The sequence below is a fragment of the Salmo salar genome, chromosome 04, assembly GCF_965601325.2.
Source record: "Salmo salar chromosome 04, fSalSal1, whole genome shotgun sequence".
In the NCBI taxonomy this organism is placed as follows: Eukaryota; Metazoa; Chordata; class Actinopteri; order Salmoniformes; family Salmonidae; genus Salmo; species Salmo salar.
Window position 1 is genome coordinate 74,330,006 of NC_138294.1, and position 14,078 is coordinate 74,344,083.

General features: G+C 42.9%; 1 protein-coding gene across 1 annotated transcript; it reads right to left on the minus strand.

The window, feature by feature from the left end:
• Nucleotides 1–649: 649 nt before the first annotated feature.
• riox2 (ribosomal oxygenase 2) lies at nucleotides 650–13,793 on the minus strand. The gene is made up of 10 exons (XM_014197773.3): nucleotides 13,683–13,793; nucleotides 12,981–13,409; nucleotides 12,302–12,421; nucleotides 10,705–10,833; nucleotides 6,095–6,198; nucleotides 5,655–5,760; nucleotides 5,140–5,311; nucleotides 1,435–1,523; nucleotides 1,227–1,355; nucleotides 650–882 (listed from the first exon to the last, which is right to left on the minus strand). Exons 2-10 carry the CDS (start codon nucleotides 13,401–13,403, stop codon nucleotides 724–726), a joined length of 1,431 nt encoding a protein of 476 aa, XP_014053248.1. The 5' UTR covers nucleotides 13,404–13,409; nucleotides 13,683–13,793; the 3' UTR covers nucleotides 650–723.
• Between the last annotated feature and the right edge of the window lie 285 nt (nucleotides 13,794–14,078).

Consider the following 14,078-nt stretch of genomic DNA (forward strand, 5'->3'; position numbering starts at 1 on the left):
GGGACATTTTTTTTGGTCCTGTCCAGACCGGCCTAGATTTCCACATTGGTTTTTAGTCCTGACCAAATCTGAACCAATCTTAGACGTCTATGTTTGGTCCAGATTTTGTCCAGTCTGGACCAGCCTTGATTTGGGCTATATACTTCTGTTTGGTTCAGGTTTCAACTTTCATTCAGAACCTAAATTGAACCTAACTTCAACTTCTGGAAAATAAATATTTTCAAACTAATTTTGCTTACTGGGACTATTCTATTTTTTTGGGAAGGGGGGCAATGTTTTTTGTCATGCCTAGGGTGGCAGAAAGGCCAGGTCTGATAACTGCTGCTCTCCTCAGAGCACACATCATCCAGCCTAAGTTCACAGATCTCTTTAACTACAGTGTACCTGTGGAACCAAGAAAGTTTGTTTGCATACAGACACTTTGCATTGGAAGCTCTGGGGGTGTTAAGAGCCTGTGAGCAGACTCAGACCAAGCTAACCACATCCCCGTGTCTACTCCCCCGCTTTTCCCAAGCAATGTTGATGTATTTGATGCGTTTCCAGTCGATAAAGTGTGTGTGTTACAATATTATTTACAGTTGTTTCAGATCTGTAAACAGACACACGCACCACACACACACGTTTAAATGAGATGAAATAAAACGTAGAATAAAGGACTCCTGATTTATTGTGTGACCAAATGGAAAGCAGTGGTTGTTGGTGTCAGAGTATGCTGTTGGGGTATTAGCACACCTCCAGCAGGCCCTCCGACCAGAGCACCAGGGCCATCTGGACTTTGTCATTGTCCAATTGCCTTTTTAGCTGAGACACAGGAATGGGCTGTCCCGCCTGCAGCTGCCTGATGGCCGGGAGGTCTTCGAAGGGGAAGGTCATGCCGGGGGTCTAGGAGATAGGCGGAGAGATATGACGACAGACAGAACTTTACAGACAGCTTCAGACATGACAGTGCATTTTGCCTGTGTAAACAAAATATCAGGAATTGGGCCTTATCTACAGACATATAGCTTCTGATTCGATACTTTGATGAGAGTCAATATGAATTACAGTAACACAAACATCTTCATTCATAAACCATTCAAATCCTGGCTGACTGGCAGTGTATAATCTACTTTAAGAATCCTATATAATATCCAAATGGTAGAGGTACTTTAACTCAAATCCTATATCCAGACATGATATTGTATTGTCAACTAAATACATTGTCTATGCAAAATGTGCCAGGTTACCTCAGAGGGTGCATCTTCCTCCTCTTCACCACTATCATCATCATCATCATCACTCTGTCCCATCATGTGTTTCTCCCTTCTGTTCCTCAGAGAGTGCATCACATCAACCACCAACGATACCGACCCATCCTAAACACACACAAATACACACTTTAGTCCAAGAGCAGCCTGGTAAAATATGTAAACTGTTACAACTGAAGGCACTTACTGATGGGCTTTGACACGTCTCTAAAGACACCAGGATGTGGTCTTTAAACCTCAGACACACCGTATCTTCTAAAGCAGGCATCTTTCCAGCTGTGAAGAACACACACAGAAACAGACACACACAGATTAGGTCTAGAGAGAAGGACCTAGGCTAATACATGTACACTCATGCCCAATTGCACATTAAACTCCTCCTGAGAACTTCTTATAGCTATCCAATCCTTTCAGAGCTACAAGTTGAACCATATTAGTTAGTTAATACTCTTGTTACTTATATATATTTTTAAACCTTTAATTTAACTAGGCAAGTCAGTTAAGAACAAGTTCTTATTTTACAATGACGGCCTACCCCGGCCAAACCCTCCCTTAACCCGGACGAAGCTGTGTCAATTGTGCGCCGCCCTATGGGACTCCCGATCACGGCCGGTTGTGATACAGCCCAGGATCGAACCAGGGTCTATAATGACACCTCTAGTACTGAGATGCAGTGCCTTAGACCACTGCGCCACTCGGGAGTTGAAACGTAATACTCTTGGTTCTGAAGGAAGGTACTAAAGTTTTGTGCTGCTTTCATCACCTTTGGCCATGACAGGTACCATGCTACTAAGTTACATCTTTCAGATCTACAAGAGGCAGGCTTTGACCATGGAATAAGTCTCCTTCCTTTATGATTTACAGCGCAAGCATTGGTTCCAAAAGGCTTGGTTTCAGCAAGATGGTGACTGGTCTTTCTATAAACTAGGATACCAGTGAGGATTTCCTACGCTGGACAACTTATTACAGCTGTTGAAAACTTCTGGAATGTGATCAAGAGGAAGATGGATGGTCACAAGCCATCAAACAAAGCCGAGCTGCTTGAATTTTTTCACCAGGAATGGCATAAAGTCACCCAACATCAATGTGAAAGACTGGTGGAGAGCATGCCAAGATGCATGAAAGCTGTGATTGAAAAGCAGGGTTATTCCACCAAATATTGATTTCTGAACTCTTCCTAAAAACATTAGTATTGTGTTGTCTTGCATTATTCGAGGTCTGACAACACTGCATCCTTTTTATTTTGACCAGTTGTCATTTACTGCAAATAAATGCTCTAAATGACAATATGTTTTATTTGTAATTTGGGAGAAATGTTGTCATAAGTTAATATAATAAAACAAAAATGTTCATTTTACCCAAACACATACCTATAAATAGCAAAACCAGAAAAACTGATAATTTTGCAGTGGTCTTAATTTTTCCCAGAGCCATATGTACAATTGAAGTCGCAAGTTTACATACACCTTAGCCAAATACATTTAAACTCAGTTTAACAAATCCTGACATTTAATCCTAGTAAAAATTCCCTGTCATAGGTCAGTTAGGACCACCACTTTATTTTAAGAATGTGAAATGTCAGAATAATAGTTGAGAGAACGATTTATTTCAGCATTTATTTCTTTCATCACATTCCCAGTGGGTCAGAAGTTTACATACACTCAATTAGTATTTGGTAGCACTGCCTTTAAATTGTTTAACTTGGGTCAAATGTTTTGGGTAGCCTTCCACAAGCTTCTCACAATAAGTTGGGTGAATTTTGGCCCATTCCTCCTGACAGAGCTGATGTAACTGAGTCAGGTTTGTAGGCCTCCTTGCTCGCAAACGCTTTTTCAGTTCTGCTGATTTTCTATATGATTGAGGTCAGGGCTTTGTGATGGCCACTCCAATACCTTGACTTTGTTGTCCTGAAGCCATTTTGCCACAACTTTGGAAGTATGCTTGGGGTCATTGTCTATTTGCAACCAAGCTTTAACTTCCTGACTGATGTCTTGAGATGTTGCTTCAATATATCCAGATAATTTTCCTTTCTCATGATGCCATCTATTTTGTGAAGTGCACCGGTCCCTCCTGCAGCAAAGCACCCCCACAACAGGATGCTGCCACCCCCGTACTTCACGGTTGGGATGGTGTTCTTCGGCTTGCAAGCCTCACCGTTTTTCCTCCAAACATAACAATGGTCATTATGGCCAAACAGTTCCATTTTTGTTTCATCAGACCAGAGGACATTTCTCCAAAAAGTACAATCTTTGTCCCCATGTGCAGTTGCAAACCGTAGTCTGGATTTTTTATGGCGGATTTGGAGCAGTGGCTTCTTCCTTGCTGAGCGGCCTTTTAGGTTATGTCGATATAGGACTCGTTTTACTGTGGATATAGATACTTTTGTACCTGTTTCCTCCAGCATCTTCACAAGGTCCTTTGCTGTTGTTCTGGGATTGATTCGCACCAAAGTACGTTCATCTCTAGGAGACAGAACGCGTCTCCTTCCTGAGTGGTATGATGGCTACGTGGTCCCATGGTGTTTATACTTGCGTACTATTGTTTGTACAGATGAACGTGGTGCCTTCAGCCGTTTGGAAATTGCTCCCAAGGATGGACCAGACTTCTGGAGGTCTACAATTTTTTTCCCTGAGGTCTTGGCTGATTTCTTTTGATTTTCCCATGATGTCAAGCAAAGTGGCACTGAGTTTGAAGGTAGGCATCCACAGGTACACCTCCAATTGACTCAAATGATGTCAATTAGCCTATCAGAAGCTTCTAAAGCCATGACATCATTTTCTGGAATTTTCCAAGCTGTTTAAAGGCACAGTCAATTTAGTGTATGTAAACTTCTGACCCACTGGAAGTGTGATACAATGAATTATAAGTGAAATAATCTGTCTGTAAACAATTGTTGGAAAAATGACTTGTGTCATGCACAAAGTAGATGTCCTAACCGACTTCCAAAAACTATAGTTTGTTAACAAGAAATTTGTGGAGTGGTTGAAAAACAAGTTTTAATGACTCTAACCTAAGTGTATGTAAACTTTCGACTTCAACTGTACATAAATCTAAATTATTACATCTTAGTCATTTAGCAGACACTCTTATCCAGAGCGACTTACAGGAGCAATTAGGGTTAAGTGTCCTGCTCAAAGGCACAGACATATTTTTCACAGTCGGCTTGGGGATTCAAACCGGCAACCTTTCGGTTATTGGCCCAATGCTCTTAACCGCTAGGCTACCTGCAGCACAATTGTATAACATTGATGCCCTTGAAAATTACAATTAAGTGCTTGAAAAAGTCCATGAATTTGACTTGCCAATGTCTATATGAACCCTGCTTAAAGGATGTATAGTCCTATGTTGTATAGGTGGAGTTATGGATCAATTTGCATATATTCCTCTAAGTACACATGAGGAACTGCACGGAAAATCATTTTTGTTTCAAACCAGTTTGAAATTTTGATCGCAATGTCACACATTGGCCCCATTATTTATAGAAAGACCCCGATCCAGAACAAAGTGGCTAGCGATACTGTACCTATCCATATTCAATGCCCCAACACTATTTTACAGACCTTACTATAAATGTTACTCTCCCTGCTTAGCTCAGATTCTGCAAGCGTCCAGACAGATGTTAACAAATATGTTAAGTCTGTCAGAAAAACTTAGAGGCGCATTCTAAAGTATCAATGCACATCACTATTTAAATGCATATCTGTAGCCTGTACAGAAACATCACTTCTTAGTAGAAAAATGCCACTGTCCATTTCTCATTCAAATTCATTCATATCTCAGAATATGGCTGTGTCCAGTTACTGTTTCACATTCTATGGGCAACACACACCGTCTGTAATAAACAAACATTCTACTCATTGGACGTTTAAATATTATTCAGCAAGACACACACCTGACGATGAGATGTCATCTTGCTCTGGTGTGTAAGGTGGCAGTCTGTGGAGGGCAAAGTCCCTCTTCATGTCCCCGGCACGGAGTTCGTGTTCGCCCCTCTCCATCTGGTCTGCCACGCTCCTCAATAATGAGGCCAACTGCCTGCTTGTGTCTGGGGCTGCGTTGGCTCCCTGGTACACACACAATGTTAGTGCTTAATAGATAGCAGTAGATAAGACTGAACTACGCAGATAGGCCACTATTATTTTCAATAGGCATACATTGTAATTTCTATTATGAAACGAAATTGCAGAATTTAGCAGAACATGCAACCATAGTGACAACTAAAGTTTAGACATTAAACTCATCGTTCAGTGCAAATTCCTTATTCCTCCTTTAGGTAAATCACTGAACTGTAAGTTATCACTCACATTCACCAATCTGACCATGGCAGATGAGTGTTTCCCTCAAGGAAGGACAGAAGGAAGGATGAAATGTTTAAGTGTTGGAACAGAGTACAGAAGTGGACCTCACCATCAAGATTCTCCTGGGCATGCCTACCCTCCTGGTGATGTCACTGGTCTTAAGGGAATCATACAAGAAATTGGGAAACACGTTGGCCAGATAGTCTCCCCATGACCTGAGGTGAAAAAAGTTGAAGTAACTTTACACATCAAGATTATGAATTTCCATTGTTTCAAATGAGAGAATGAAGAAGTGGTGGGGCTGAGATAGCGTTGAGGTTAGAGAGGTATAGTCAGTTCGAAACCCAGGGGAAGATCTGTCAGGCTACGAGTTGGCAAATTCTGACTAAGGCCATTGATGGCTGAAACATGATATTAATAGCTGTATAAATAAAATTTCAGGTTTTTAATAGTGTGCGAGCATTGCGCGTATTACTTTTCAAGGAATGAGTTCGCAACCAGAGGGTCGCTGGTATCAATTTCTTAGGTGCCACAGTGAGTCTCACGTACGTGTTCTGGTAGGTACTGAGGGTCAGGTGGGTAGAATGATCCACTCCCACGGGGGTGTCCGCCTGATGGATGGTTCCTCTGGGGAAGTAGAGCAGATCACCTGCCTATGGAAAGAAAGGACAAACACCCCCCTCACTTAACCTCAAATAGCTCAGGCCACAAGTCACACTACGTTGCAAAATACTCCAATGAAGCGTTTTCCAAATGTGGCTCAAGACTCATAAGTGCACTACTGCGGATTACTTTCGTGTTGTGGCCTTCGACTGGTCTTGCCTAGAGAGACATTGGTTTTGTTTAGTCGACAGGAAACCCCTAAAGCTCTAGACTGGTCACTGCACAAAAAGGTTTGTGATTCAGAACCAATAGTTGGTGAATTAATGGTGCCGGTTGGTTGTACTTGTTATCAGACAAGTGTGTCTTCTCATGCATGTTCTCTCGCTAAAGCTCAGTAGTGCTTGACCCTTGTCCCTGGGACCCATGGTGCTGACCCTGTGCTGTGTGTAAAGTACGTGCTCTGGGGTGAAGTCTCTCCTAGGTACAAATCTAAGATCAGCTTCCTTTCTCTCAAGCTTAACCTTTAAGTGGCAATCTGCAGTTCAAACAATATCAATGCGTGGCCAACCTGCCACTGTTTTGGTAAAATCCATAGACAAAGCTATGGATGCAAGGACTGACCGTCCATGGTATTAAAATGGTTTAAACTTGTTTTGAGGCTACACAGCGTTTGATTACAATTACATTGTTTGCAAACATTGAAGTAAAACAGGCTTAAATGTTGGGTTCTGATAGTGTATGACAGTTAAACTAAGCTCATGAAGCATTTATAGTTGGGCCGGGGCAACATCAGTAGCGCGATACTCAGTATCGTGGCAAGGAAACAAAACACGAAGCCGGTTAAACTTCTTTAGGAAAACAGCCCTACTATTGGAAACAAACATCATCATGTTGTCATCCAGAGTCACATTTCTTTATTTTCCAAGCTATAGCGCACAATATCTGACATATAGCAAGTTTTTACAGGACCAAAGAGTTTAGTCTGCAATACTGGTAAAGAAAATAAAAACAAATTAAATATCACATTTACGTAAGTATTCGGACCCTTTACTCAGTACTTTGTTGAAGCACCTTTAGCAGCCTCAAGTCTTCTTGGGTATGATGCTACAAGCTTGGCACACCTGTACTTGGGGAGTTTCTTCCGTTCTTCTCTGCAGATCCTCTCAAGCTCTGTCAGGTTGGATGGGGAGCGTCGCTGCACAGCTATTTTCATGTCTCTCCAGAGATGTTCGATTGGGTTCAAGTCCAGGCTCTGGTTGGGCCACTCAAGAACATTGACTTGTCCCGAAGCCACTCCTACATTGTCTTGGCTGTGTTCTTAGGGTCGTTGTCCTGTTGGAAGGTGTACGTTCACCCCAGTCTGAGGTCCTGAGATCTCTGGAGCAGGTTTTCATCAAGGATCTCTCTGTACTTTGCTCCGTTCATCTTTGCCTCGATCCTGACTAGTTTCCCAGTCCCTGCCGCTGAAAAACATCCCCACAGCATGATGCTGCCACCACCATGCTTAGGGATGGTCAGGTTTCCTCCAGACGTGATGCTTGGCATTCAGGCCAACGAGTTAAATCTTGGTTTCATCAGACCAGAGAATATTTAGGTGCCTTTTGGCAAACTCCAAGCGGGCTGTCATGTGCCTTGTACTGAGGAGTAGCTTTCGCCTGGCCACTCTACCACAAAGGCGGGACACAATGCAAATAGTGCGGGTAGCCATTTGATTACCTGTTCAGGAGTCTTATGGCTTGGGGGTAAAAGCTGTTGAGAAGCGTTTTGGTCCTAGACTTGGTGCTCCGGTACCGCTTGCCATGCGGTAGCAGAGAGAACAGTCTATGACTAGGGTGGCTGAAGTCTGACAATTTTTAGGGCCTTCCTCTGACACCGCCTGGTGTAGAGGTCCTGGATGGCAGGCAGCTTGGCCCCAGTGATGTACTGGGCCGTACACACTACCCTCTGTAGTGCCTTGCGGTCAGAGGCCGAGCAGTTGCCAACCAGTCAAGATGCTTTCGATGTGGCAGCTGTAGAACCTTTTGAGGATCTGAGGACCCATGCCAAATCTTTTCAGTCTCCTGAGGGAAATAGGTTTTGTCGTGCCCTCTTCACGACTGTCTTGGTGTGTTTGGACCATTCTAGTTTGTTGGTGATGTGGAACTTGAAGCTCTCAACCTGCTCCACTACAGCTCCATCGATGAGAATGGGGGCGTGCTCGGTCCTCCTTTTCCTGTAATCCACAATCATCTCCTATGTCTTCATTACGTTGAGGGATAGGTTGTTATTCTGGAAACACCCGACCAAGTCTCTGACCAAGGCCCTATAGGCTGTCTCGTCGTTGATCATGCCTACCACTGTTGTGTTGTCTGCAAACTTAATGGTGTTGGAGTCGTGCCTGGCCATGCAGATCTGTGCCTCGACACAATCCTGTCTCTGAGCTCTATGGACCATTCCTTCGACCTTAAGGCCTGGTTTTTGCTCTGACATGCACTGTCAACTGTGGGACCTTTATATAGACAGTGGTGTGCCTTTCCAAATCATGTCCAATCATTTGAATTTACCACAGGTGGACTCCAATCAAGTTGTAAAAACATCTCAAGGATGATCAATGGAATGCACCAGGTGCATCAATGTAGGATGCACCTGAGCTCAATTTCAAGTCTCATAGCAAAGGGTCTGAATACTTATGTAAATAACATTTTCAAAAAATCTGTTTTCACTTTGTCATTCTGGGGTACTGTGTGAAGATTGATGAGGAAAACACTTCATTTAATCAATTTTAGAATAAGGCTGTAACGTAACACAATGTGGAAAAAGTCATAGGGTCTGAATACTTTCTGAAGGCACGGTACAGTCCTAGGCTGTCATTGAAAATAATAATTTGTTCTTAACTGACTTGCCTAGTTAAATAAAGGTAAAATAAAAAAAAATAAAAACAATTTGTGGCCAAAAGTTGAGAATGACACATATTAATTTCCAAAGTCTGCTGCCTCAGATTGCCATCATACAATTTGCATATACTCCAGAATGTTATGAAGAGTGATCAGATGAATTGCAATTAATTGCAATGTCCCTCTTTGCCATGCAAATGAACTGAATCCCCCCCAAAACATTTCCACTGCATTTCAGCCCTGCCACAAAAGGACAAGCTGACATAATGTCAGTGATTCTCTCGTTAACACAGGTGTGAGTGTTGACGAGGACAAGGCTGGAGATCACTCTGTCATGCTGATTGAGTTGGAATAACAGACTTCAAAAGGAGGGTGGTGCTTGGAATCATTGTTCTTCCTCTGTCAACCATGGTTACCTGCAAGGAAACATGTGCCGTCATCATTGCTTTGCACAAAATGGGCTGCCAGTAAGATTGCACCTAAATCAACCATTTATCGGATCATCAAGAACTTCAAGGAGAGCAGTTAAATTGTTGTGAAGAAGGCTTCAGGGCGCCCAAGAAAGTCCAGCAAGTGCCAGGACGTCTCCTAAAGTTGATTCAGCTGTGGGATTGGGGTACCACCAGTTCAGAGCTTGCTCAGGAATGGCAGCAGGCAGGTGTGAGTGCATCTGCACGCACAGTGAGGCGAAGACGTTTGGAGGATGGCCTGGTGTCAAGAAGGGCAGCAAAGAAGCCACTTCTCTCGAGGAAAAACATCAGGGACAGACTGATATTCTGCAAAAGGTACAGGGATTGGACTGCTGAGGACTGGGGTAAAGTCATTTTCTCTGATGAATCCCCTTTCCAATTGTTAGGGGCATCCGGAAAAAAGCTTGTCCGGAGAAGACAAGGTGAGCGCTACCATCAGTCCTGTGTCATGCCAACGGTAAAGCATCCTGAAACCATTCATGTGTGGGGTTGCTTCTCAGCCAAGGGAGTGGGCTCACTCACAATTTTGCCTAAGAACACAGCCATGAATAAAGAATGGTACCAACACATCCTCCAAGAGCAACTTCTCCCAACCATCCAGGAACAGTTTGGTGACGAACAATGCCTTTTCAAGCATGATGGAGCACCTTGCCATAAGGCAAAAGTGATAACTAAGTGGCTTGGGGAACAAAACATTGATATTTTGGGTCCATGGCCAGGAAACTCCCCAGACCTTAATCCCATTGAGAACGTGTGGTTAATCCTCAAGAGGCGGGTGGACAAACAAAAAAAACACAAATTCTGACAAACTCCAAGCACTGATTATGCAAGAATGGGCTGCCATCAGTCAGGATGTGGCCCAGAAGTTCATTTACAGCATGCCAGGGCGGATTGCAGAAGTCTTGAAAAAGAAGGGTCAACACCGCAAATATTGACTCTTTGCATCAACTTCATATAATTGTCAATAAAAGCCTTTGACACTTATGAAATGCTTGTAATTATACTTCAGTATTCCATAATAACATCTGACAAAAATATCTAACGACACTGAGGCAGCAGACTTTGTGAAAATGTATATTTGTGTCATTCTCAATACCTTTGGCCACGACTGTATATCATTAATTTAAAAGTCCCAAAATGTATGTCGCAATTGCCCCCAATAAATGTAAACTGACCACAGATTACGGGCAACTTCACCCTGCTCCTAACGTACCTTCAGTATGATGTCGTGTGTGGGGCTGCCGATGCGCTCCTCAAGCACCACGCAGTACTCTCTGGCCAGGGGCACCGTGGGGCTGTACAGACGCCAATGTTTCTCGCCCTCCAACTGGAGGATAAACACCTGGGGAAAGGCGTACACATATTTAGCAGATGTTATCGCAGGTGCAGCAAAATACTTGTTTCTAGCTCAAACAGTAATACCGAACATTACAAAACAATACACACAAATCCCAATAATTCTAAGAAAAATATGAAGAAATAGCATAATGAGCAATGTCAGTGTCCAGAATATAAATATATACACTGAACAAAAATAAAAGCAACATGTAACAATTTCAAAGATTTACAGTTCATATAAGGAAATCAGTCAATTGAAATACATTCTTTAGGGCCATAATCTATTGATTTTACATGACTGGGAATACAGATATACATCTGTTGGTCAGATACCTTAAAAAAAAAGGTAGGGGCATGGATCAGAAAACCAGTCAGTATCTGCTGTGACCAGCATTTGCCTCACGTAGAGTGACATCTCCTTTGCATAGAGTTAATCAGACTGTTGTTTGAGGGCAGTGGAATGTTGTCCCACTCCTCTTCAATGGCTGTGTGAAGTTGCTTGATACTGGCGGGAACTGGAACACGCCGTTGTACACGTTGATCCAGAGCATGACAAGCACGCAGATGAGCTTCCCTGAGATGGTCTGTGTGTTTGTGCTGAAATTCTTCGGTTGTGCAAACCCACAGCTTCATCAGTTGTCCGGGTGGCTCGTCTCAGACCATCCCGCAGGTGTAGAAGCTGGATGTGGAGGTCCCGGGCTGGCGTGGATACACGTGACTGCGGATGTGAGGTTTGTTGGACCTACTGCCAAATTCTCCAAAACTACACTTCTGGTAGAGAAATTAACATTAAATTCTCTGGCAACAGCTCTGGTGGACATTCCTGTAGTCAGCATGCCAAATGCACGCTGCCTCAAAACTTGAGACATCTGTGGCATTTTGTTGTATAACAAAATTGCACATTTGAAAGTGGCCTTTTATTGTCCCCAGCACAAGGTGCACCTGTGTAATGATCATACTGTTTAATCAGCTTCTTGATATGCCAGATCTGTCAAGTGGAAGGATTATATTGGCAAAGGAGAAATGCTCACAAAATGAGAGAAATAAGCTTTTTGTGTATATGGAAAACTTCAGGGATGTTTTATTTCAGCTCATGAAACCAAAACGTTACATGATGTGTTTATATTTTTGTTCAATCTATCTATCTATCTATCTACCTCGGTGTGTAAATTGTATGGACAGTATATGAATAGGAAAGGTGTGTACAGCAGTAGTTATATAGGATTACTAGAATACAGCATATACATATGAAGTGGGTAAAAGAGTATGTAAACATTATTAAATATTGTCTAACCCTCAAACCATACTACAAACGTTGCAGCCAGGGTTATGTTCAGTAGGGAACACCGTAGCAAAATGTTTTGAAACGTGAAGTTAAAATGTTTGTTTCTTATGGGTAGCTATGACATGTTTTGGTTCCCACTGAACACTACGCTGATGTGGACCATTTTGGGGCCAGTTCAGTGTTGTACCTCCACGTCGTCGTAGTGTGGGGGTAGCCCTTGGGAATCCTGTGGGGTGATGTAGACGTTGGAGCCCACAAGAGCGCCGAAGAAACACTCCAACTTCTCCAGAATCCGCCACAACTCATCCTAGAGACACACGGTTAGTTAGAGGAGATCAGACATCTTAGAATCTCCAAATAGAATACTATTGGGTTCAGCTCTGCACAATTATGGAATGATCAAGATGTTCAGATATATCTGTGCAATAGATTTTAATTCCTGTTGTGTTCACCAACATATCCTAGTTCAAGGCATTCAAATTTAAAATAGGCAAATCTGAATCTGAGCTAAACAACATCTTAGTTAAAGGATATCTGTCACTACCAGAGAGCCACTGCCACAGTGCTGCATTAACTAGGACCTTCACTCCTTTTTCTACAGGGATGTAGTTTTGGCAGGCCAAGATCTAATAATACCTTATTGAACTTATCAACAGTCATAATTAATACAATCAAGCTGAATCAGGTGTGAAGGTAAAAATGCTAGGCTGGGACAAAACCCTTCCCCACATACTGTGGCCCTACAGGAGCAGAGTCATGTTCAGTAGGCAAAAAACATGTTCTCCTGTTTCATACTATCACAGAACCAGAACCCACGACTCAGGAGTACAAAACACTGTGGATAAACACATGTCCACTACTCTCACCTTAAACCTCTGAGGCTGGTGGAACTGGATGGTGGCCTTCTGGTTGAAGTCCTTCTTGAGCTGGCTGTAGTTGACACGGCCTTCCTTGTTCAACACAGTCTTGTTGCCCTGGACGCAGCGGCACACATTAAGGTCTCTGGCATACGTCAGGCCCTGGGCGCACAGCCCCTTCAGGTCTGAGAGCTGGAACAGAGACTTGTAGTAGGAGGCCAGGCCTGGGTCAGACCTCTGGATGTGGAGGGGCTTCTTCTCCCAGTAGTCAGTGAAAAATTCCTCCTGTCCCATAGGGGAAATTAGGCTCTGGAAGACAGTGTCTGGGGTGTCGAAGCAGAAAGGAGAGGGGACGCCATTGGAGTCCGTTTTCCTATGTTTGGGAGCGACCTCTTCATCTCCGGCTGCTGCTCTTCTTCCGTTCCTGGGCATCTTTAGCTGATAGAGAACGTTACATCAGTGGCATTAGATTAGAAGATAGCTAGTTAGCAGTTTCAATTTAGCATTGCTATCAAATTAAGCTTAACAGTGCCCTTGGTGAAGTTATGCAGTTGGAATAGCCCGTTCGATAGCAAATACTTGGTGTTATGTAGCTACTGTAGCAAACGTTAGCTAGCTAATAACATAGCTTATGGGCTAACGTTAATTAACGTTAGCTAGTTTGCAAACTGTAGCTAACGTTATATAATGCTAGAACATAGCTAACGTTACCTGTTTTCCTCGGTTTTAACACATATTAGCTATAAACTCGCCCTTTGCCCAAATCAGTTTGGTTTGATAGCTATACACGTGAGAATGGTGTTCTGTCCTGCAGCATAAGATGTCCGAAGGTAAACAAGTACTTTCCATTCCGCTCTGGTGATTCATGTCTCTAGTGTGGATTATTTCCAAATTGTATTCAAACAGAAATGATACGCAACCACTACAATAAATGATGGCATGTTAAGGCTAAAGACTTTTATTAGTTTACATTTATCTTGAATACAATAAAACAAGCAGAGCAGGTTCTGTAAGGAGACCGTTCTATTACAACAGCTAGCTAGGGTTGTGGGTTCGATGCCCACGGGGGCCAGTACAAAAAAAAAATGCATGAAATGAAATGTATGC

What these genes read in the sequence shown, in the direction of transcription:
- riox2 (XM_014197773.3), bottom strand. Translation starts at nt 13,403, where the DNA reads ATGCCCAGGAACGGAAGAAGAGCAGCAGCCGGAGATGAAGAGGTCGCT. An exon ending in TGCCCAGGAGAATCTTGATG is followed by an intron (nt 5,312 to 5,654) that starts GTGAGGTCCACT and finishes TGTGTGTACCAG; the next exon opens with GGAGCCAACGCAGCCCCAGA. An exon ending in AGACGTGTCAAAGCCCATCA is followed by an intron (nt 1,356 to 1,434) that starts GTAAGTGCCTTC and finishes GTGTGTGTTTAG; the next exon opens with GATGGGTCGGTATCGTTGGT.